The 18,632-nt window shown below is 57.8% G+C and overlaps 11 protein-coding genes across 12 annotated transcripts; 7 read left to right on the plus strand and 4 right to left on the minus strand.

The window, feature by feature from the left end:
• Positions 1-28: 28 nt before the first annotated feature.
• SDRG_07244 (hypothetical protein) lies at positions 29-1,595 on the plus strand. The gene is made up of 3 exons (XM_008613064.1): positions 29-850; positions 899-1,368; positions 1,424-1,595. The coding sequence occupies exons 1-3, from the start codon at positions 67-69 to the stop codon at positions 1,487-1,489; spliced, it is 1,320 nt and encodes a 439-aa protein (XP_008611286.1). The 5' UTR covers positions 29-66; the 3' UTR covers positions 1,490-1,595.
• Positions 1,596-1,947: 352 nt separating this feature from the next.
• SDRG_07245 (hypothetical protein) lies at positions 1,948-3,102 on the plus strand. Its single transcript, XM_008613065.1, has 2 exons — positions 1,948-2,877; positions 2,943-3,102. The coding sequence occupies exons 1-2, from the start codon at positions 2,011-2,013 to the stop codon at positions 3,000-3,002; spliced, it is 927 nt and encodes a 308-aa protein (XP_008611287.1). The 5' UTR covers positions 1,948-2,010; the 3' UTR covers positions 3,003-3,102.
• Positions 3,103-3,636: 534 nt separating this feature from the next.
• Positions 3,637-4,188, minus strand: SDRG_07246 (hypothetical protein). Its single transcript, XM_008613066.1, has one exon. It carries the CDS (start codon positions 4,135-4,137, stop codon positions 3,742-3,744), a length of 396 nt encoding a protein of 131 aa, XP_008611288.1. The 5' UTR covers positions 4,138-4,188; the 3' UTR covers positions 3,637-3,741.
• A 693-nt stretch (positions 4,189-4,881) lies between these two features.
• On the plus strand, positions 4,882-6,138 carry SDRG_07247 (arsenical-resistance protein). Its single transcript, XM_008613067.1, has one exon. The coding sequence runs from the start codon at positions 4,930-4,932 to the stop codon at positions 6,091-6,093; it is 1,164 nt and encodes a 387-aa protein (XP_008611289.1). The 5' UTR covers positions 4,882-4,929; the 3' UTR covers positions 6,094-6,138.
• A 1,296-nt stretch (positions 6,139-7,434) lies between these two features.
• SDRG_07248 (hypothetical protein) lies at positions 7,435-8,363 on the minus strand (the record flags this gene model as incomplete). Its single annotated transcript, XM_008613068.1, has 1 exon — positions 7,435-8,363. A coding segment is annotated over one exon (871 nt), but the record flags the coding sequence as incomplete, so codon positions are not given.
• Positions 8,364-8,429: 66 nt separating this feature from the next.
• Positions 8,430-9,659, plus strand: SDRG_07249 (hypothetical protein). Its single transcript, XM_008613069.1, has one exon. It carries the CDS (start codon positions 8,636-8,638, stop codon positions 9,479-9,481), a length of 846 nt encoding a protein of 281 aa, XP_008611291.1. The 5' UTR covers positions 8,430-8,635; the 3' UTR covers positions 9,482-9,659.
• A 31-nt stretch (positions 9,660-9,690) lies between these two features.
• SDRG_07250 (hypothetical protein) lies at positions 9,691-10,791 on the plus strand (the record flags this gene model as incomplete). Its single annotated transcript, XM_008613070.1, has 7 exons — positions 9,691-9,797; positions 9,854-9,941; positions 9,990-10,065; positions 10,111-10,272; positions 10,317-10,406; positions 10,461-10,576; positions 10,631-10,791. 7 exons carry the CDS (start codon positions 9,691-9,693, stop codon positions 10,745-10,747), a joined length of 756 nt encoding a protein of 251 aa, XP_008611292.1. The 3' UTR covers positions 10,748-10,791.
• A 33-nt stretch (positions 10,792-10,824) lies between these two features.
• On the minus strand, positions 10,825-12,167 carry SDRG_07251 (hypothetical protein). The gene is made up of 6 exons (XM_008613071.1): positions 11,980-12,167; positions 11,825-11,936; positions 11,658-11,776; positions 11,496-11,608; positions 11,386-11,450; positions 10,825-11,340 (listed from the first exon to the last, which is right to left on the minus strand). The coding sequence occupies exons 1-6, from the start codon at positions 12,159-12,161 to the stop codon at positions 10,948-10,950; spliced, it is 984 nt and encodes a 327-aa protein (XP_008611293.1). The 5' UTR covers positions 12,162-12,167; the 3' UTR covers positions 10,825-10,947.
• An 891-nt stretch (positions 12,168-13,058) lies between these two features.
• SDRG_07252 (hypothetical protein) lies at positions 13,059-14,092 on the plus strand. The gene has a single exon (XM_008613072.1). It carries the CDS (start codon positions 13,084-13,086, stop codon positions 14,041-14,043), a length of 960 nt encoding a protein of 319 aa, XP_008611294.1. The 5' UTR covers positions 13,059-13,083; the 3' UTR covers positions 14,044-14,092.
• Positions 14,093-14,799: 707 nt separating this feature from the next.
• SDRG_07253 (hypothetical protein) lies at positions 14,800-17,807 on the plus strand. The gene is made up of 8 exons (XM_008613073.1): positions 14,800-15,398; positions 15,451-15,558; positions 15,605-16,084; positions 16,127-16,174; positions 16,222-16,839; positions 16,888-17,017; positions 17,069-17,301; positions 17,348-17,807. The coding sequence occupies exons 1-8, from the start codon at positions 14,844-14,846 to the stop codon at positions 17,729-17,731; spliced, it is 2,556 nt and encodes an 851-aa protein (XP_008611295.1). The 5' UTR covers positions 14,800-14,843; the 3' UTR covers positions 17,732-17,807.
• On the minus strand, positions 17,695-18,413 carry SDRG_07254 (the record flags this gene model as incomplete). 2 transcript variants are annotated; one of them, XM_008613075.1, is made up of 3 exons in its annotated part: positions 18,228-18,383; positions 17,991-18,169; positions 17,797-17,929 (listed from the first exon to the last, which is right to left on the minus strand). In XM_008613075.1, exons 1-3 carry the CDS (start codon positions 18,381-18,383, stop codon positions 17,797-17,799), a joined length of 468 nt encoding a protein of 155 aa, XP_008611297.1. The 2 variants fall into 2 exon arrangements, with proteins under 2 accessions (XP_008611296.1, XP_008611297.1); XM_008613074.1 differs by having other exon boundaries at positions 17,695-18,169; positions 18,228-18,413.
• Positions 18,414-18,632: the final 219 nt, after the last annotated feature.

Consider the following 18,632-nt stretch of genomic DNA (forward strand, 5'->3'; position numbering starts at 1 on the left):
GAACCGGTTTCATTTAACCGGTTTGCCCTTTGGATTGGCCAAAGCTGTCGGAACCAACAAGAACGAATGCGAGCGATCCAACACCTTCGCCGCGCCATCGCAAAGCACGCTCTCCGCGCAGTGGCACCTGCCGCTGTGGCGCGTGGTCACCATCTTATGCGCCGGTCGATGACTGTCTCTCGGCACGCCCATATTGCTGCGTTCTCTTCGGCGGCCGCGCCAGCGCAGCAATTCAAGATCGAGCGGTCGGCCAGCCTCAAGGAGGTGCAGTTCAAGACGTCGGGCGCGACCAAGGTCGAGGTGCATGTGCGGCCTTCGCTCATGGAGCACATTGAAGTGAGCGTGCATGGCACCGCGTCGCCGGACGCCTTCCGTGTCGAGGAAGCGTCGGCCAGCTTGCTTCAGATCGCCGAGGACGACTTGACGGCGCTCGCTGGCGCGCCCGTGCACGTGGACTTGGCCGTGCCAATGATGCTTGGCCTGCAGCTCTCGCTTGTTTCTGGCGACGTCCACTTCCACGACAAGATTGAAGGCGATGTCCGTGTCTCGACCGGCGCCGGCAACATTGATGTCCACAAGGTCCGTGGCATGAAGCTCCACTTGTCGACGAACGACGGCACTATCCGCGTGCACAACCTCTTGGAAGGCGACGCAATCTCGCTCTCGGCCAAGCAGATCGAGTGCAAGAAGATCATGGCCAAGTTTGCCGACGTCAAAATCACCAAGTCGCCCGTCGCGCTCGACTCGTCGTTTGGCGCCATGTACGTGGCGCAGGCCGTCGTCAACAGCGTAGCAACCGGTGCGCTACGCATTGGCAACATCCACGGCGCCCTCGATATCAAGAGCCAAGGTATGCTCGACGCTCTGCAGCACGATGGCTAATGAGGGCATGCAATAGACGCGACGCTCATCCAAGTGGCAAGCGTGAATGGGTCGCTGGCGATCGAAGACGTTGGCGACAACTGCGATATTGACGTGCACTACGACAGCCTCCATCACGTCACCGACGGCGAGCATGCGAGCAACCTCTCGTGCGGCGGCCAAATCCAGCTCTCGATTGAGCCCAGCATGGAAGCGCAGCTCGAGTTGCACGCGGAAGAGATCGCGACCGACGGCTGCAAATTTGCCGCGTTTGATCTCGACCAACTCGAAGACGACTATGCGATTGCCACCGGAACGCTCGCGGCGCAGGCGGCGCCAGCGTCCACGTCGGCGTCGTCCGGCAAGATCAACCTCTCTGGCGCGAAAGACTCGGCGATGACAACATCCTTCTTCTCGTCGTCGTCTGATGCGGACGACAACGAAGACGCAGGCGAAAGCCGTGGCCATGAGATCCCGACCATCTTTGCGCACGCATGCAGCGGCAAGGTAGAACCTCGTACTTTTTCAAAGTCAGATTCCTCACACATGTGACCTTCACTAGATTTCGGTGACGCAACTCAACTGGATGGAGAAGATCCGCCGAAAGCACCAAACGCGGTCGGTTTAAGTTCGTGCGCTCCGTCAGGCAGCTCGACGCCGCTGCTTCCTGGCACCTCGTAACCAAGAGTAATCTAGCTTCAGTTGCACCGGACGCTCTGATGGTTCGAATTGCAGTTTCGTTGCCTCAAGCGCGCAATGTTGTCGAAGGAGCATCCTGGGTCGTCGTACCCGTGCCAGGCCCACCGAGAGTAAGCTCTGAGAGAGGTCATTCGCCACACCTCGTGGAGCTTATAGTAATGGAAAAAGCCGTGCCGGGTCCAGATCAATGACGCTTGCGACTGCGCGTGGCAAGCTTCGAGCTGCCGGTTGATGCCGAGCGCCACTGCATTTCGCACATGGGCCATTGTAAAATCACACGTTTTATATGCCTCTTGACTATGAAGATGGTGTGAAAAGAGAATGACACAGGTGTAAAACGTGGTTCCACGGGAAACAGACTTGGTGTTTGTATGCAGATCGGGGTGGAAACGGTCGCGCTGTCTTTCCAGCGCACGAGCGGATGTCGCTCACTTTGCCTTTGCCTTTGCCATGGACCTGCGCGAGACGACCGCTGGCACAGTCGGCGCCATCTGCAACGTCTACGCAGGCCTGCCCTTCGATGTTGCCAAGATCCGCCTCCAGACGCAAGGCCCGACGCCACTCTACAATGGGCTTGTCGACGTCGTGACCAAGACGGCCCGAGCCGAAGGCGTGCGTGCGCTCTGGAAGGGCGCAATCCCGGCCATGTCGAGCGCAATTGCTGAGAACAGTGTGCTTTTCACGGCCCATGGCGCACTCCACCGATGCTTCTTTGGCAACCAAGAAGACATCTCGACGTTACACGAGGCGCTCCTTGGCGGCGGCGCGGGCCTCTTTGCGGCTATGGCCATCACACCCACGGAGGTTATCAAGTGCCGGCTTCAAACACACCATGGCCCTACGTCACTGGGGGTCGTGCGCTGCATTCAACAAGTATTTCAACAGTACGGCGTCCTTGGCTTCACTGCTGGACTCCCGGCCGTCGTGCTGCGGGACGTGCCGTTTGCATTTTTCTTCTTTGGCGCGTACCAAGGCTACACAGCCCAACTCATGAAGTGGCAACAAGTCGACTCCCGCCACGATCTGCACCCGCTCGCCGTCATGCTCGCGGGTGGTGCCGCCGGCTCCACGGGCTGGAGCTTTGTGTTTCCGGCCGATGTCATCAAGTCGCACATGCAAATCGGTCACATTTCATTTCGCGAGGCCGCGACGTCTATCTGGAAGCAGCATGGCCCGAGAGGTTTTTATCGTGGCTGGAACGCTGCGGTCTTGCGCTCGTTTCCCGCAGACGGATCGCTTTTTCTCGGAGTCGAAATGACGCACCGCTTGTTTGCGCTCCTCGAGCCGCTGCCAGTGACTCCGCCGTCCATTGCACCGGTTCTGTAGATGAATAGCTGCGCGAATATAGCTTGCATCGTCCTCATGCTGCTCTGCCTGCGTAGGTTTCGTTAGCTCGCGACCACGGCAAGGCAGTTCGAAGAACGACAAGCCACGCAGCGTAGCCGAGAATTTGCACCGAGTTGAAGCTTAGACGGTCCACTGCATGCTAGAGTACAACTGTCATAACGATTCAACGATGAAATGTGGTGGTGACCAGCAGCGGTATATTAGAGCGACAAGCACGTGTTGACTAGGCACCATGTTGACTGCTATTGTACTCGTCACGGCCCCAAGACGAGCAAGTGGGGGTGTCTAGAACCACCGGCACGGCGAGAAGAGGCCGCACCCGCCACCGAGACCCCAGCCAAAACCAATGCCATCACCACAGAACGACCCAAAACACTCCTTCTGTCCGCTTTCGCGGAGCTGTTGAGGTTGCTTGTGGCTCGCTTCGGTGTCCACTTCGCTACGTCGCCTATCGCTGGCGAATGGATGGCAACCATGGCGGCGGCACTGCTGCTGGCAATGAGTGCGGCAAAGATGGCAAGGGAGTTGACCATGGTGTTGATAGCGAAAAATAAGAACAGAGTGCAGTCGACATACGATATACGGGTGGAAGGTGCTTGGTCACGACAAAGCGTGACGCAATAGCGTCTGCAATGACAGCAACCTCTCAGGTTCAGCGTGGAATTGCGATGTGTGGACGCCAAGCCGTGGCACCAGCGAACACGATAGACGATCGCAACTGGTGCTGTGCACTATTGACCGCGATGGAATCGAAAGTGAGCCTTCTCATCGGCTCCGTACAAACAACGAGAAACGCAAAACTGGGGCATGTTGTACGATGCAATGACAAAGAAATCACTGGAGCAACTCAAAGATGCGGTCGGCCGGGCGGGCGACGACCGCCTTGTCATCGACAATGAAAATCGGACGCTCGATCAAAATCGGGTGCGCAATCATCGCATCCAAGAGGCGAAGGCGGTCGGCGACCGGGTCGAGCTTGTCAAGACCCAAGTCGGTGAACTCGGATTCGATCTTGCGCATCATGACAAGCGGGCTCGGGTTCTTCTCGCCCGGCACAATCTTGGCCAGGATGTCCTCGAGCATCTCGCGCGTCCACGAGACGTGGAGATACTCGAACACTTGGTAGTCGAGCTTGGCCTCGTCCGGACGCCCTTCGTTGTACTTGAGCAGCATCGCCTTGGCCGTGCAGCACTTGTTGCAGAGCGGGTTTTGGTACAGGGTCGCCGGCATTGTGTTACTGCGCGGAAAATGGGAAATGAAATTAATGAGCCACCGTGCTCGGCCAACATGTATGACTCACGACGTTTGTTGAAGGTCGCATGATGGGGCGACGAACATGTGTGTCCGCTTCAAGGGCATCCGTGCGTGGAGTTGTCGCCTTCAACAATTTATTCCACCACATACAAGTTCTAAATCAAACCTTTCAACTATCGAATAAAAATTCAGATTCCCGTCGCCGGAAAGATCGTCTTGTGCACAGTATACACATACAAAACACTCTATTATCTAGCGTTCCCGTCCCATCATTACGGTACCACATGGCACCGTGCCACTGTGTTGGCGGATTCGCAGGCTCAAAAAGGCGACGTCACTGATGGCTCTCGAGCCCCGACACAGCGCTACCAGTTCTTCTAGTCGGCTGCACTGCGCTCCTGGTCATGAAGGTCCGAAGGAAAGCACAAGATTCGGTCGAAACCTTCGTCCAGCGTGCGTGAAGAGTGACGTGGTCAGCTGGCGAAGGATCTGCTGACTTGTTCAATGTAAACGCATACCAAAAGCGAGTCAAACTTCCGACGACGGCCGGTCGAATTTTTATTCCGATTGTCGAAAGGTTCGACGTTTTTTAATCATAGAGACAAATGTACATACAAACAACAAATTCGACCATCACAAATACAAAATAGTTCGATTAAGACGACGCCGAACCTTCGTCAACGGTTGGCTCGGCTGCCAGAAAATGGGCGCCAATCTCGCGCCAACTTTGCGAAGAAGCGTCATTTCCAAACTTGGCGCTTCATCGCAATGAGCATTTCAGCACAACCGCTGACGCCCACGAAACAAAGCGATGTGCAGATGTCGTACAACCTCGCGACCGACGCGTCGGGCAGCGAGCCGAGCGTCGATGTCTCCAAGATGAGTCTCTTTGAGCGGTACCTCACGCTCTGGGTCTTCCTCGCGATGGTCGTCGGTGTCCTCATCGGCTACTACGTGCCGTCCATTCCGGAAGGTCTCGACAAGGCCACGATCAGCGATGTCTCGGTGCCGATCGCCGTCCTCCTCTGGGGCATCATCCTCCCGATGATGATCAAGATCGAGTTTGCCAGCATCGTCGACTGCCTCAAGCAGCCCAAGGCGATCCTGCTCACATGCACTGTCAACTACGTCATCCAGCCGTTCACTATGTACGGCATTGCGGTCCTCTTCTTCCGGACGTTCTTTGGCGGCTACCTCGGCGAAGAAAAGGCGGACGGCTACGTCGTGGGTTCGATCCTCCTCGGTGGTGCACCGTGCACCGCCATGGTCTTTGTGTGGTCGATTTTGATGAAGGGCAACGCGGCGTACACGCTAACGCAAGTTGCAGTCAACAATATCATCCTCATGGTGGTGTACGTCCCGACGGCCAAGCTGCTTGCCGGCGGCACGTCCCTCGAGATGCCGTGGTCGACGCTCTTCGTGTCCGTCGGTATCTTTGTCGTCATTCCGCTGCTTGCTGGCTACGGCATCCGGAAGGGACTAGGGCACTCGGAAGCGGGTCTCGACTGGCTCAACTCGAAGCTCCTCCCTGTCTTGGACTCGTTCTCGATGGTGTTTTTGGTGCTCATGATCGTACTCATTTTCATCTCGCAAGCTGCCACCATCACGGACAACGTCGTCGACATCCTCGTGATTGCGATGCCGCTGATCCTCCAGACGTTCCTCATCTGGGGCATTACGTACACCGGTGCGCTCTACCTCGGCCTGTCGTACGATGTTGCGGGCCCCGCGACCTTGATCGCATGCTCCAACTTTTTCGAAATGGCCGTCGCCGTCGCCGTGTCGCTCTACGGGTCCGGATCCCCCGCTGCGCTGGCGACTGTGGTCGGCGTGCTCATCGAAGTCCCCCTCATGCTCATCCTCGTCGCGATCAACAACAAGACGCAACACAAATTTGCCTCGGCGTCCGCGCCGCTTCTGCCCGAACCCTAGCCATTGTCCACTCCATAATATAAGCACACGTTTGCGCTACTAGTATCTATTCTCTCTATCGTTGGCACTGCGGCGAGGCTGCCACCGGCAGCTCAATACGAGATTGGTTCGCTTTCGCCTTTTCTCAGCACAATCCCATGCGGTTTGCGCCATTGTTCTATATACGGCAACCCACTCCGATGGTGCCAGTGGTTGCTCACAACACTTCCTCCGCTTGTCCCAAGAGTTTCGCTGCAGCTCTATGCACGAAATGGCAGGTGTTGATACAGTGAAGCGAGCTACTGCACGCAAAGCACCTCTACCGCGAAGCTTCGCTCTGCTCCGCATCACTTTGACATTTGCCAACACCTTTCATGAAGGCGACTCTCCTGTGCCTCGCCAGCCTTGTCGTCGCTAGCTTCTCCACTGAGCACCCAGGGTGCGGTGCGGATACCCCCTCAGTCACTCCTTCTCCTACATCCACAACTGCCACGCCCAAGCCAACGACGGTCACGCCCGAGCCAACGACCGTCACGCCCGAGCCGACGGTCGATTGTCCCTTTACGGATGGGTCCAGTGTGTCCCTTACTAGCGACAGCGTCAACTACATCGGTAGTGAGTATTTTTGGGACCCCACCTTGATCACCGCGGACCTCAATCCGTACCAAGCGAGATGGTACGTGCACAAGGTCGGTCCGAAGATGGCCCTCGGGTACGCGGCCGATTTCCTTGGTCAATGCAGCGGTGCCACATGCCCGGCGGGGCACACGGATGCCATCACGCAGCGGGCCACAATAACTTCCGACGCTGCCGTCTTGTGGTCGTGCATCAAGGCGAGTAACGACCGGTGGGTGCTCCAAGGCAACGACGGCCGTGTCATGACGGCGTGCACCACCTGTACTTCCAGCACGGGGGCCATTGCAGCGGGGGCAGTGATCTCCGCGGCGTCCACGAGCGCCATCAATCAACAGTGGATTATCGTGGCTGCTTGAGACTTCGAATAATCATGTAGTTAAATACCACACCGGACCTTCAATGGACTTCAATGCAGAACCGTGACCAAGTGTGAGGACCGAGCGTTGACCTGACGGGTCGTTGGCAGGCCTGGGTCGTTGGTCCCGTACGAAACACCACTGCCCTGTATGGATAATGCGCTCAGATGCGCAAGAACGTTGTGCATCAGCCAAGTTATATGTGCATGTACTTCTAATACATGTATTCCCTCGTGCTCTACGGACTGAGTTAATGGCGGATGTGCGAATGACTTTTCACTGATGCTCGGTTCTTGGACGCTGCAGTCACATCGCGGCCAATACAAAAGTTCCTACCAGCTCACCCCACAAACGGCCTTCAGGATACGCGTGCTATCCTCTTTCGAGTCGAATGAATGGTAAATCGAGCAACATCTCTCGCATCAGGATTACACGACTTCCGAGCGGGCGGCGTGGGCACTGATGGCCTGAATAGTCTTTTTGATGTGCTTCGCGTTGGACAATAGGTGGTTTGCGCCCTTGACCTCCAGCCACTGCTTGGGCTCACTGGCTGTTGCAAAGAGAGCGACGCCGTGCTCCAGCGGAACATTCTTGTCGCTGGTGCCGTGGACAACGAGAAGCGGCACCGTGCCGCGTGTGACGTGCCCGGCGATGTCCAGCTGCTCCATGTCGTCGACGTAGCTTCTCGCAAGGGGTCGCCAGACCTTGCCAGTCGCATCAAACGACGCATCCGCACGGCAGTCGTTGGCCAGCGGCCATTGCGCCGGCCAGTAGAACGCCGTCTCGCACTGCCCATCGACGCGCATGGCTGTTAATTGGTCGTGCGAAAAGTCAAGCTTCGAGCCGGCAGAGGCGTCTACGATACCTGCCACCACCGAGATGGACCGTAGCTGCGGATGATCCAAGTCGCGGAGACAAGCCGCGAGAATGGCACCGGTCGAGAGCCCAATGACATGCACGTGGGCCTTCTGAAGTTTGGTCGCGCAGTAGGCTACAATACCGCGCGCATCTTCGAGCTCGCGACTGAGCGTCTTGCTGCGATAGCTCGCATCGCCGTCGGAGCCCGGAAGGCCCGAGAAGTTGACGCAAAGAAGATCCATTGCGAGCGCTTCCTCGAGCTTGCGCGGGAAGCGGCTAGCGTACGCGGGCGGAGCGTCCTCATTCGGGTGCACCGAGAGGTCTGGGAAACCATGGAAGTAGACGGCAATGCTCTTGGTCGACTTCTCCGCCGTCGAGAGCAGACCCAGCAGCGTGCGCGCTTGCCCGATCGGGACGCGAACATGTGCCAACGTGCGCATCGAAAATGAGAGGTACTTGAAAGTGCAAAATCATTTGATATAGGTTCTTAATGTTGCCCTTTTCGATACGAAAGGTCGCTTGCAGCTGGCGAGCGGTTCGGCACTGTTCGATCGCGGCCGCAATGCCTTGTGATACCGCGCTACGCAGCTCTACGCGATCAGTACATTGCCTCGTAATGTGCCGGGCGCGAAACGCGCCACATGGCCCTTGGCGCCAATTGATGCGTGCCCAGCGAGTGCCACCGTTTCCGTCAGTTTAGAATTTGCTCGACCATGGTCACGACGCACAACATGCGAGCCCACTGGGACTTTGGCAACCTCGACGCAACCGAAGCCGTCTTCAAGCAGCTCATAGCAGCATCTGCGTCGCCCATCGAAACAAAACTGTTCGAGACCCAGCTCGCCCGTGTGCACGGTCTCCGTGGCCACTTCGAAGCAGCCCATGCTCTCCTCGATACAATCGAAACCGAGCTTGTAAAGCTCGTTGACCCAACAAACGACGTGGCTGAGCTTCAGACGCGCTACCTCTTGGAGCGTGGCCGTGCCATGCGCTCCGCCAAGCAGCCGGAAGCAGCCTGTCCGCTCTTCAAGCAAGCGGTTGCCGTCGCCGAGGCTTCCCACATGGACGAGCTCGCAATCGACGCAATTCACATGGTGGCGCTCGTCGTACCTCCGACAGAGGCCATTGCGTGGACAGAGCGTGGTATTGCCTTGGCCCAGCGCTCGGATGACGTCAACGCGCAGAACTGGGACGCGTCCCTCGCCAACAACCTCGGGTGGACCTACTTTGATGAACGTGATTATGCAAAGGCGCTCGCGACCTTTGAGACGGCGCTTCTTGCTCGTGAGCGCATTGGGACCCCCGAGCCAATTCTCATCGCCAAGTGGTCCATCGCGCGCGTGTATCGGGCGCTGGAGCGCTACGACGACGCGCTTCAACTCTTGATGTCCCTCTCGCCTCAAGGTGGGTACACGCACGAAGAGCTCGGTGAAAACCTCCTCGCGCAGCACAAGCCCGAGATCGCTAAGACTCATTTTGCCAAGGCGTACGAGGCGCTACGACACGACCCATCCGTCGACGCGCTGCGTGTCGCCCGCCTCCTCGCCCACTCTCAGTAGTTGACCGCCATACACACAAGTTGTTGAGCTCCGCGCCATGTCATTTCGGTAAAGTCAATACATGACAGCAGTCCTTCGCTCTCCGCCGCGTGTCCGAGAAAGCGCCACTGACGGTTGAGGCATCCGTGAAGCTCGACCAGATCTTTGCTCGACATTCCGACCTCTTTGTCCGCGACGATCCGCTCTTGGCAGCGTTTGTGGCGCACCACATGCACCTGGGCCATCACTCGTTCTACTACCGGTACCTCTCGACGCTGCCTGCGCCAGAGTCGATTCAAAACTTGACCATCGACGAGCTCGCGTCCTTGCAAGACCCGTATTCTGCTAAAATTCTTATTGTAGAAATGATATCTTATTGTTCATCGTCACTAGGAGCCTCGTGAAGATAGCCGGCCAGCGCAACGCCGAGATCGTCACGTGGTACGAACGCCTCACTGACCGCCTCTTCCGCCTCTACCGGGTAAATCGTCCTCCATTTTCGATCCTCTGTCTAACAACTTTTCTGTAGGAGCTCTTTAACGCGACAAGTTTTTCATTCGAAACCTTTCGTTTTGCGTGGCAGACTATCCAAGCTCGCACGTTTGGTATTTGACATTCCTCAGGCAGCCATTCCAAATGCGATAGTGTAGGCCGGCGCCTGCCATGGACGGCGCTTGTGCCCTTGGCCGACATGCTCAACCGCGCCAACCACGCCAACTTCTACGCGTACTGGAACAAGACGTTCGAGAGGCACTCGTCCATCGGTTACAAGCGCGGCGACCAATTCAACAGCTACGATCGACACCCCCACTGTACCTTCGATGACAATTTCGACACATTTCATAGCTTGCACTAGACCAACTGCTGTTCGACTTCGGGTTTGCGCTGCGTGAGAATGAGTGGGACTATCTCGACATGGACCTGCACCTCGACGAATCTAGTGATGGTAAGCTGTCCTCCAGCTTTTACGCCTGCGTTCAATATCGTGTCATTTTTCTAGAAATCGAACCAAGCAAAGCAGGCCCGAGAGGCGGCGCCCTGTACAACTACTGCTCGGGCCTCGTCACAGCGCACGCCGCGTGCCTTATGAAGCCGGCGTCAACGGATCTAGTGATGGTAAGCTGTCCTCCAGCTTTTACGCCTGCGTTCAATATCGTGTCATTTTTCTAGAAATCGAACCAAGCAACGTGCTGGGCTTCCTGGACGGGCGCCTCCGAGCCCGACCGGCTCCGGGGCGCGCTGTCCAGCCGGGCCCGCGGGGTTATCTCGTGTACATACTGCCCTTAGAATACTACTAGTAAACTCTTCAGTCGAAGTATCAGACTCCGGGTGCATGAGGGCTATTCTGCATGTTTGCCATTGTCCTCGCGAGGCTCGAATCATGAGTTTGTGGAATTACCCGATATTTGACGGCAAATCCGCATGGTAGAGATTGTTTAATTCGCGGTGCATCAAGTTGGCTAACTCAATCGCGGTTCCAGCAGAATTTAGAGCTTGGCGTTGGCGGGAGGGACCCACTGCAAGACGTCGAGCGCGCAGCCCCGGTGCAATGTGTGGCCGCTTCCTCCGTGACCGTAGTTGTGGATCACGAGCGCACCGTAGCGATTGCGACGGGGCGCAGCGCGGAGAACGACCCCGCTGGCGGTCTGCGGACGCAAGCCCGCCTTGGTCCCGAGCACTTTGGAGCCGGCCACGAGTGGGCAAATGCGCTCGCAGCGCGCACGAATGGCTGCAATGTCGCTTTCGTCGCAGTCCGTCGAGTAGTTGTGCGCTTGCACCGTGCCACCCAAGACGACTTCGCCACCCGGGCGCGGCAAGATGTACGTGTACACATGGTTGACTTCGTGCATCTGGAACTCCTTGATCGCGGGGTTGAAGATCTAAAGGTCAACCTTCGTCCACCATCCAGTGAGTATAGTGCGTACCTTGATGGTTTGGCCGCGGACGGGAAAGGCGCTGGCATCCGGCGCAAGCTGCTTGGCCCCCATACCTGCAACACGCTTATGTCACTCCGGCTTCGAGAGGTATGTCGTACCTGTGCAGTTGACGACGACATCGCACTGGAGCTCGTCCAAGCTCTCGACACGGCGCGTCTCAAAGCGCCCGCCGAGACGCGCGATGAGGCTGCGCATCCACGGCAGCAGCTTTCTACAGCATGGGATAAGAATATAAGCATATACTGACGGAGAAGGCGCACCCAGGATGCACGAGAATCGTCGAGTACGCAAACCCGTACGGCGCGCCGTTCGCGTTGGCTTCGGCCGGCGAGAGGAATCGAAAGTCGTCGACAGAGTGCGCCCAGTACGGATGGCTCACCTACGAGAGTGGTTAATGGCCAAGGCGACGTCGAAAGCGGCGCCACACGGTGGGCGTATCATGGTACTCGCGACCCATCACGCGATGGATACCCACGACATCGGTCCCATGTTCGCGCAAGAGCTTGGCGAGCCACTGCATTGTGGCATGGCCCCAGCGACTAGAGAGGTCATGACGTTGCTGCCGCCGTCGACTGTACGTACTCGATCGCCGCTGTCGACGAGTTCTCCGAGAGAGCAAACGGGCGCCAGATTGCGCCGGCGACATGCGACGTCGTGTCGTCAAAGCTCTCGGCGACGATCGTCACGCGCTTGTGCCCGGCCTCGAGCAGCGCCAAGGCTGTCGCGAGACCGACGACCCCGCCGCCAACGACGATGATGTTCATCTTTGGACCAAAATCGAATGTGAGTGGGTCATGATCCGGTTACGAGGTTATATCTTTATCCGGCGAACCCACAACACACCCACAAGAATTCGATCCGCGCGCGTGCTGATTGGTTTAAATTATACAGCGAATGAGTTTCATGCGCAACCGCCGACGTCATCGACGAGGTTGCTTGCCGTGTTGATGCAGCAAGCAGAGGCATCTCTCAGCGTGTCGGCGTCGACAATATGTGCTGCATCAACACGATAGCGCGTCGTAGTAGCAAACAACGTTGGCCACGCAGGCCGGATGTTCGAAACACAATATAGAACCCTAGACCTCAGGTGTTTAAAACCTTTAAAAACACCTGGCGTCGATTGTGCCGTCGTGCTGGAAATCGACTGCATCGATCGCAATGTGAAAGTCCAAGGTAGCTTTGCGCTACTTGTTAGCAGAACGCTTTGCCGCTGGGCGGAGAGTTCGAGGCGCAAGTGTTCGGCGTCGGACACTCCCATAGCTCACTCCCATAGGTCCAAGGATGGTAGATGAGCGTGAGTAGCAAGAAATGGGATCTTATATGGCGTCCCTTGTCGGCACAACGGGCTCAGCCATTTCACGTACCGTAGGTTGAGGTTGAAGTCCGTGGTTCCTCCTCCGTGGACGATGCTTGTTCCAACGCTTTGTACCTCCTCATAATCACCATCCAGAGGGCTCGAGGCATCGGCTAGTACGCAGCAACTACCCATCGCACCATGCCACGCTCCCACCATCCATGCGTCAAGTTGTCCGACCTCGACGCGCCGTCCCATCAAGGGCGTGACTGGTGACGTGTTTAAAACACGTTTCGAACGCTGTGGCTACCACCGGCCACAGTGGCACGTCCGCAGGGTGCGCCACTTGAAGAAACGCGAGTCCATTTTTGCATTTCGGCCTCAGATCTTCAATGGACGACGACCACAACTTTTACGACGCGACCGAGCACGCGGTCGTCGCCATGGTCGACCCGTCCCGCGCGCACCAGGTGCTGCAGATGCCCGAGCTCTTTCGCGCGATCGTGCAGTTCCAGCGCGGCATTGTCATGCCATTTGCGCCCGTTTGCCGCGCGTGGGCGGCGCGCGTGCCGTACCTGCAAGCCCGGTTCTTAGTCCACGCCTTCAACCTCCACGACGTCTACGAAGCGTCGCTCTTCCAGCAACTCTTTGTGATGCGGCCGCATATGTTTAGCGCCGGCGTCATGGACCTTCTGTGTCGGTACGGCGACCTCGACATGGTTCATTTTCTCCATCTCCACGGCGCTCCGTGCTCCAAGGACGCCATGGATTGGGCGTCGAGCGCCGGGCATCTGCACGTCGTTCAGTATCTGCACCAACACCGCCGTGAAGGTGCGACGACCGACGCTTTAGACAACGCGGCCAAGCACGGCCACCTTGCGGTCGTCGAGTTTCTCGACCGGCACCGCCATGAAGGTGCGACCACCAAGGCGATGGACGAAGCGGCGGTCCACGGCCACCTCGAGGTTGTGCGGTACCTCCACTTTAACCGGCGCGAGGGCTGCACCAAGTACGGCATGGACCGCGCGGCGCTCGAAGGCCACTTGTGCATCCTCGAGTTCCTGCACAGTCATCGCTACGAGGGCTGCACCGTGAACGCGATCAACTGGGCGGCGCAGCACGGACATCTCGAGATCGTTCGGTTCCTCCATTCGCACCGGAAGGAAGGGTACACGGCGAACGCGCTCAAGTGGGCGGCGCAGAACAACCACTTTGACGTGGTGCACTATCTACTCTCGCGGAAGGAGACGATCCAGCGCCACATGACGTCGACGCGTCACGCGAAAAGCGGGGACCCGCTGCGGCAGATTCGGCGGCTAAAGCAAGCCGCGTGCCAATGCAGCGTGAGCTAGGATTGTTGGTCGTAGGAGTAAGTTAAGCGCAAGTCGATTGTTTACCTTGCGTCGTTCGACTTGGTTGAAGACGACGATCGAAGGGGCGTTGCCACCACACTTCAACCTTGAAGTTGCCGCTGGCACATAATCTCCGATGGGAGGCTTCAACGAATTGGCATCCGCGTCCAGCTGCCTTGGACGACAAGATCGTTCGCGTCCGGATAATGTCAACGTCCGGAAAAAGATACGTGCGGGATCCTGGCGATCTTGTAGCGCGGTGCACGGTACCTGGTGATATAGGCTGTAGGAGGACCTGATTTGATGTCGTTAAGGTCCTGACAGCTCTACGTTGATAACCTCTTGTAGGAAGCATCTCGACCTCTCCGAGAAGAATTGCCAACAGCTTGGGACCCTCTACCGCTCGATGCATCGTTCTCAGCGAGGTGTGCGCTGCGGCTGCGGTCGGATCTTATCGAGAATGGTATCGGTCCACCGAGCTGTCTGAGTGGCTCGCCGTCGTGGACCAAGCCCCGTGAATCTCACCAGGCACGCAAGGGGTGATAAAGCCTATCATAGGCTTCCTCAGCCTCAGCGGGTGCTATCAAGTCTCTAATAGCAGTGAGATGGATCACGTCGCCGTCGAATCTTCCGTGACGAGTGGCCTCGCTGTTTGCGCAGTTTAGTCGTTTAGTCGAAATGAGCCGACTTTAGTCGGTCTCGGAAAGTTGATACAATAATCCTCTGAAAATGAATACCAAGAGTTGGGTGTTCGAAGTTCGCAGCAAGTCTCGAGGATCTTTCTCGGCGGCAAGACGGCGATGGACTCGGTCGGGCAAGCCCGCGCGCTGGGCCGCGTGGAAGGCCGCGCGGAAGCGCTGGAGGAGATCGCAGACCTCCATGGGCAGATCGCAGTGCTCACGAAGCAAGTCGAACAGCTCATGCTCGACCAGGAGAAGACAACGAAGGAGCTCATGACCACTGTGTACAAGGACCTCAAGCAAGAGTTTCGGCGCCAAACGACTTCGACGCTGACGCCCAAGGAGGCCATGGACATCATCAAACCGTGTCTTCGCCGCGTCGCCGAGGTGCAGGTGCCGCAGTCGCAGACGCTCTTCCGCAACGTCTCCTTCATGGCCAAGGACCTCCCGACGACAACGGCGACGTCGCACCCACTGAGTCCGCCAACGCCACCTGTGTTCCCCGTGACGCCGCCCACTCGCCTGCCTGTCGCCGAGCCACCGGTGACCGCCGAGCCATCGATTCTCGACGAGCCAGTGGTCCTCAACCATATTTGCGTCGCGGCCACGGAGAAGGTCGGCGCTGGCCGCGCCGCCCACATGGTCTACGTCATCCAAGTGCGCACCGGCGATACTGTACGAACGACGTCCGCTTTTCTTTCGTGCGAGTATAAACACGACGATGTAGGGTCTCGTGCTTTCGCAGGTCAAGCGACGCTACAAGGATTTTGTCTGGTTGTGGGAACGCCTCTCGAGCGCTTATGTGTTTGCCTGCATCCCGACGTTGCCGCCCAAGGTATGTCTTGATCTCTCGACCGTCGCATCTCAAGGACATGTCAAAGAACGGGCTCCGAGACAACTCCAAGTTCAACCCGCGCTTTGTCGAGAAGCGCAAGCGCGCGCTCCAGCTCTGGATGAACCATCTCGCGTGGCACTACGCGATGGGCTTTTCGACCGAGATGCAAACGTTTCTTGACGGCTCGGACCTTGTGCACGTACCTCGTACGCCACCGCTGTTGCTGCCACGGCGCCGTCGTACGTCGTCCAACGAAGGCTCGAGCGCACGCAAGCAGGACGACCAGTCGATCAAACGCATCCAAGAAAAGCTACCGGTGCTCCAGCGCCACTTGGTGAAAGCGAGCAAGCGCCTCGACGGGCTCATCAAAGTCCATGCCGATACGAGCTGCAGCGTCGCGGCCTTTGGCAATGCAGCCACCCACGCAAGCAACTTTGAGCGTCTTCACGGAAGCGCGACAGCGTGGGACGGCTTTGCAGCGCACGCGCTCTTGCCGTTGCAGCAGTGGCACGACGACACGTGCGAGGTCCTTGACGACTTCTATTCCTCGTAGCCATGGTATGTGTAGATGCTCGACGTCTCGCTGCAAGAGACGCTGCATTTCCAGAGCGCCCAAGTAGACCTTGTCCGTGCACTCGCTCGACTGTCATGCGCGCTGTGTAGGTCATGCCGCGGTTTGAGAAGCAAGTCCACGACTTGACACGGGATATGGTACCAAGCACGGCCGAGAAGTTGTCGCTCGAGTGGGACGAGGTGCAGACGATCCAAGCCCGCGCGATGCTCGAAAGCCTTTTGCATGTCGCTACGCACATGCAGCAGTCCCACCACGCCCTTGTCGACGTGTGGGCGTCGGCGCGGTCCGCGGTCCATACGGTGGCGACACCGCGCTCCTTTGTGCCGCCACCAACGTCATCTTCAGCACCACTGCCGTCGCCACTGGCAGCGCATTCGCAACACGTTCCTGAGTTTGCCCACCCGACGCTGGAGCGCCCGTTGAAGCCCAACACGTTTGAGTTTATGAACCACCATGTGGACCCAGACGCAGAAGACGCGCGAACGCTCTTTGGCGGGCCACAAGCCAACCCAAACGCCGTCTTTTCCGTATACGAGAGCTCCGACGAAGACGAAGACGAGGACGACGATGCGCCGGCCTTCTCGGCGTCGTGGGATCTCTACATTGATCGCTTGCGACGAAAGCAGAAGAAGCAGGCCAAGGCCGAAGCCGCCGCCGTCGAAGAAGTCAAGCGCAAGGAGAAGGAGGCCGAAGCTGCGACTGCCGAGGTAGTTGAGATCATCGCGAATGATGCGTGTTAAACGCGGTTTGTCTAGTCGCGCAAGAACCGCAAGCGACCACAGAGCATGCAGTGGCCACTCAAGCGCATGGCACGGTCGCAGCCTAAGGTCGTCGTCCAAGACGACTTGAGTGCAATGCCCAAGAGCATGAGCACCTCCTCCCTCGGTACGTCGTCGTCTTCTTCCTAAAACGCGTACGAGGTCGCATGCAAACTAGATCGCATGGATCCAACCCCGCCTGCGGCTGCGAGCAAGGCGCCTTTGGAACCCCCAACCAGTGACGTGCGCAGTGTCGACAACTGGATGTCTGCGACCACGGACGGTGGCCAAGTGTACTACTATCACCGCTTGACGCGCGCCACGCGCTGGACCAAGCCCGACAAGGCCGTCTTGGACGACATTGAAGAACGCTTGGCAGCTCAAGAAGAGGCGACGCAGCGCCGCGTCGAAGTCCGATCGACGGTCTTGTGCGCCTCAGAACTGATTGGTATGCTAGGAACGCCGCCAATGGTATCAAGAGAACAAACAGCAGCAAGAGAAGGAGGCAGCCGAAGTCGACGCCTCCCGGCACCTCGTGACGACCCGCGTCCGCGACTGGGCGCGCAACAAGGACGTGGTCATGCTGCTCCGATCACTCCACGAGGTCTTGCCGCCATCGCTGCTCAAGCCGTCGAGTGCTGCGTGCCCGTACCAGGTCGACGGCGCGGCGACCGTTGCGTCCGTGAAGAAGGCCTATATGAAGGCGGTCCGCACCATCCACCCCGACAAGCTGCCAAAGGGCGATTTTGACGTCAAGGACCGGTTTCTGGCGCAGACGCTCTTCTCGACGCTGACGCTAGCCCACGACGAGTACCAGCGGACGCATGCCACGTCGTCGTGAGGACACATAGGACTCGTTGAGCTTATAAATATACGGACGCGGTCGGGACTATCGGTGATTTCGGGTCATGCTGCGCACTTTGTTGGTGAAGCGTTCGTCAAACTGCCGCTGCTCGGAGGCGGATGGTCGGAGGTGGGCCTTCTTGGTGGCTTCGATGGGTGCGAGCTTGGCAACTTTTTCTTGGATGGTCGGGAGCGACTGCGACCAGAGCACGCCATAATCAGCATCGCATCGATCCTCCAAACGGTGAGAGTCGTACTTCGGGTGCTTCTCGACCTCGAAAAAGCCGACGGCCCGCGCGCTAAAGAACGTAAAGTAGCACGGGTGGCAGACCTTGGCCGTGAACCCGTGGTGAAAGGCCATGACGCCGACGTCGTTCATGTACCGGCCTTCGATGAGCAGCCGCGTGCGGCAATCGCCGCAAACAATCTCGCCACACTAGTCGACACCCATGAGCCCCCGTCGTCGTCGTTGGCATCAAGCGATCGAGAGGTACCATGTAGCAATGCTTCTTGGGGTCCAGGTGGAAGTACTGGAAGCAGGTATTGCACTGGTACCGCTCGTCCGGTTCGACCCAGTGCTCTCGGTGCAGGAGGCGGTCCATCATGAGCAGGTTGAGGTCCTGCACGAAGCTCACGGGCCGGCAGACCATCGTCGTCTTGGCGTCGTTGTCGGATCTCGAAGTCCAAAAGTGGCAACCCGGAGTCTATTTTTATTGCGTTTGTATCAGGCTCATACAAATCACAAGATAGAAGGGATGTTTTTAATGCAAGACCCCACCAATCCGCGGAGAGCGTGGTCGAAGCGAAGTTCGAAGTTCTTTTGCCAGAACCGCCACGTCGTGAGTCACAGTCTGACTAGCCCGACGCCGTAAAATGATCACGACACGGTGGTCCACTGC

The sequence above is a fragment of the Saprolegnia diclina genome, assembly GCF_000281045.1.
Source record: "Saprolegnia diclina VS20 unplaced genomic scaffold supercont1.21, whole genome shotgun sequence".
NCBI classification, from domain to species: Eukaryota; Oomycota; class Saprolegniomycetes; order Saprolegniales; family Saprolegniaceae; genus Saprolegnia; species Saprolegnia diclina.

What these genes read in the sequence shown, in the direction of transcription:
- SDRG_07247 (XM_008613067.1), top strand. Translation starts at nt 4,930, where the DNA reads ATGAGCATTTCAGCACAACCGCTGACGCCCACGAAACAAAGCGATGTG.
- SDRG_07245 (XM_008613065.1), top strand. Translation starts at nt 2,011, where the DNA reads ATGGACCTGCGCGAGACGACCGCTGGCACAGTCGGCGCCATCTGCAAC. An exon ending in CTCCGCCGTCCATTGCACCG is followed by an intron (nt 2,878 to 2,942) that starts GTTCTGTAGATG and finishes CTGCCTGCGTAG; the next exon opens with GTTTCGTTAGCTCGCGACCA.
- SDRG_07252 (XM_008613072.1), top strand. Translation starts at nt 13,084, where the DNA reads ATGGACGACGACCACAACTTTTACGACGCGACCGAGCACGCGGTCGTC.
- SDRG_07244 (XM_008613064.1), top strand. Translation starts at nt 67, where the DNA reads ATGCGAGCGATCCAACACCTTCGCCGCGCCATCGCAAAGCACGCTCTC. An exon ending in CCTCGATATCAAGAGCCAAG is followed by an intron (nt 851 to 898) that starts GTATGCTCGACG and finishes GGCATGCAATAG; the next exon opens with ACGCGACGCTCATCCAAGTG. An exon ending in CGCACGCATGCAGCGGCAAG is followed by an intron (nt 1,369 to 1,423) that starts GTAGAACCTCGT and finishes GACCTTCACTAG; the next exon opens with ATTTCGGTGACGCAACTCAA.
- SDRG_07249 (XM_008613069.1), top strand. Translation starts at nt 8,636, where the DNA reads ATGGTCACGACGCACAACATGCGAGCCCACTGGGACTTTGGCAACCTC.
- SDRG_07246 (XM_008613066.1), bottom strand. Translation starts at nt 4,137, where the DNA reads ATGCCGGCGACCCTGTACCAAAACCCGCTCTGCAACAAGTGCTGCACG.
- SDRG_07253 (XM_008613073.1), top strand. Translation starts at nt 14,844, where the DNA reads ATGGACTCGGTCGGGCAAGCCCGCGCGCTGGGCCGCGTGGAAGGCCGC. An exon ending in CATGAGCACCTCCTCCCTCG is followed by an intron (nt 17,018 to 17,068) that starts GTACGTCGTCGT and finishes CATGCAAACTAG; the next exon opens with ATCGCATGGATCCAACCCCG. An exon ending in CGACGCAGCGCCGCGTCGAA is followed by an intron (nt 17,302 to 17,347) that starts GTCCGATCGACG and finishes TTGGTATGCTAG; the next exon opens with GAACGCCGCCAATGGTATCA.
- SDRG_07251 (XM_008613071.1), bottom strand. Translation starts at nt 12,161, where the DNA reads ATGAACATCATCGTCGTTGGCGGCGGGGTCGTCGGTCTCGCGACAGCC. An exon ending in AGTACCATGATACGCCCACC is followed by an intron (nt 11,777 to 11,824) that starts GTGTGGCGCCGC and finishes CCACTCTCGTAG; the next exon opens with GTGAGCCATCCGTACTGGGC. An exon ending in TCCGCGGCCAAACCATCAAG is followed by an intron (nt 11,341 to 11,385) that starts GTACGCACTATA and finishes GTTGACCTTTAG; the next exon opens with ATCTTCAACCCCGCGATCAA.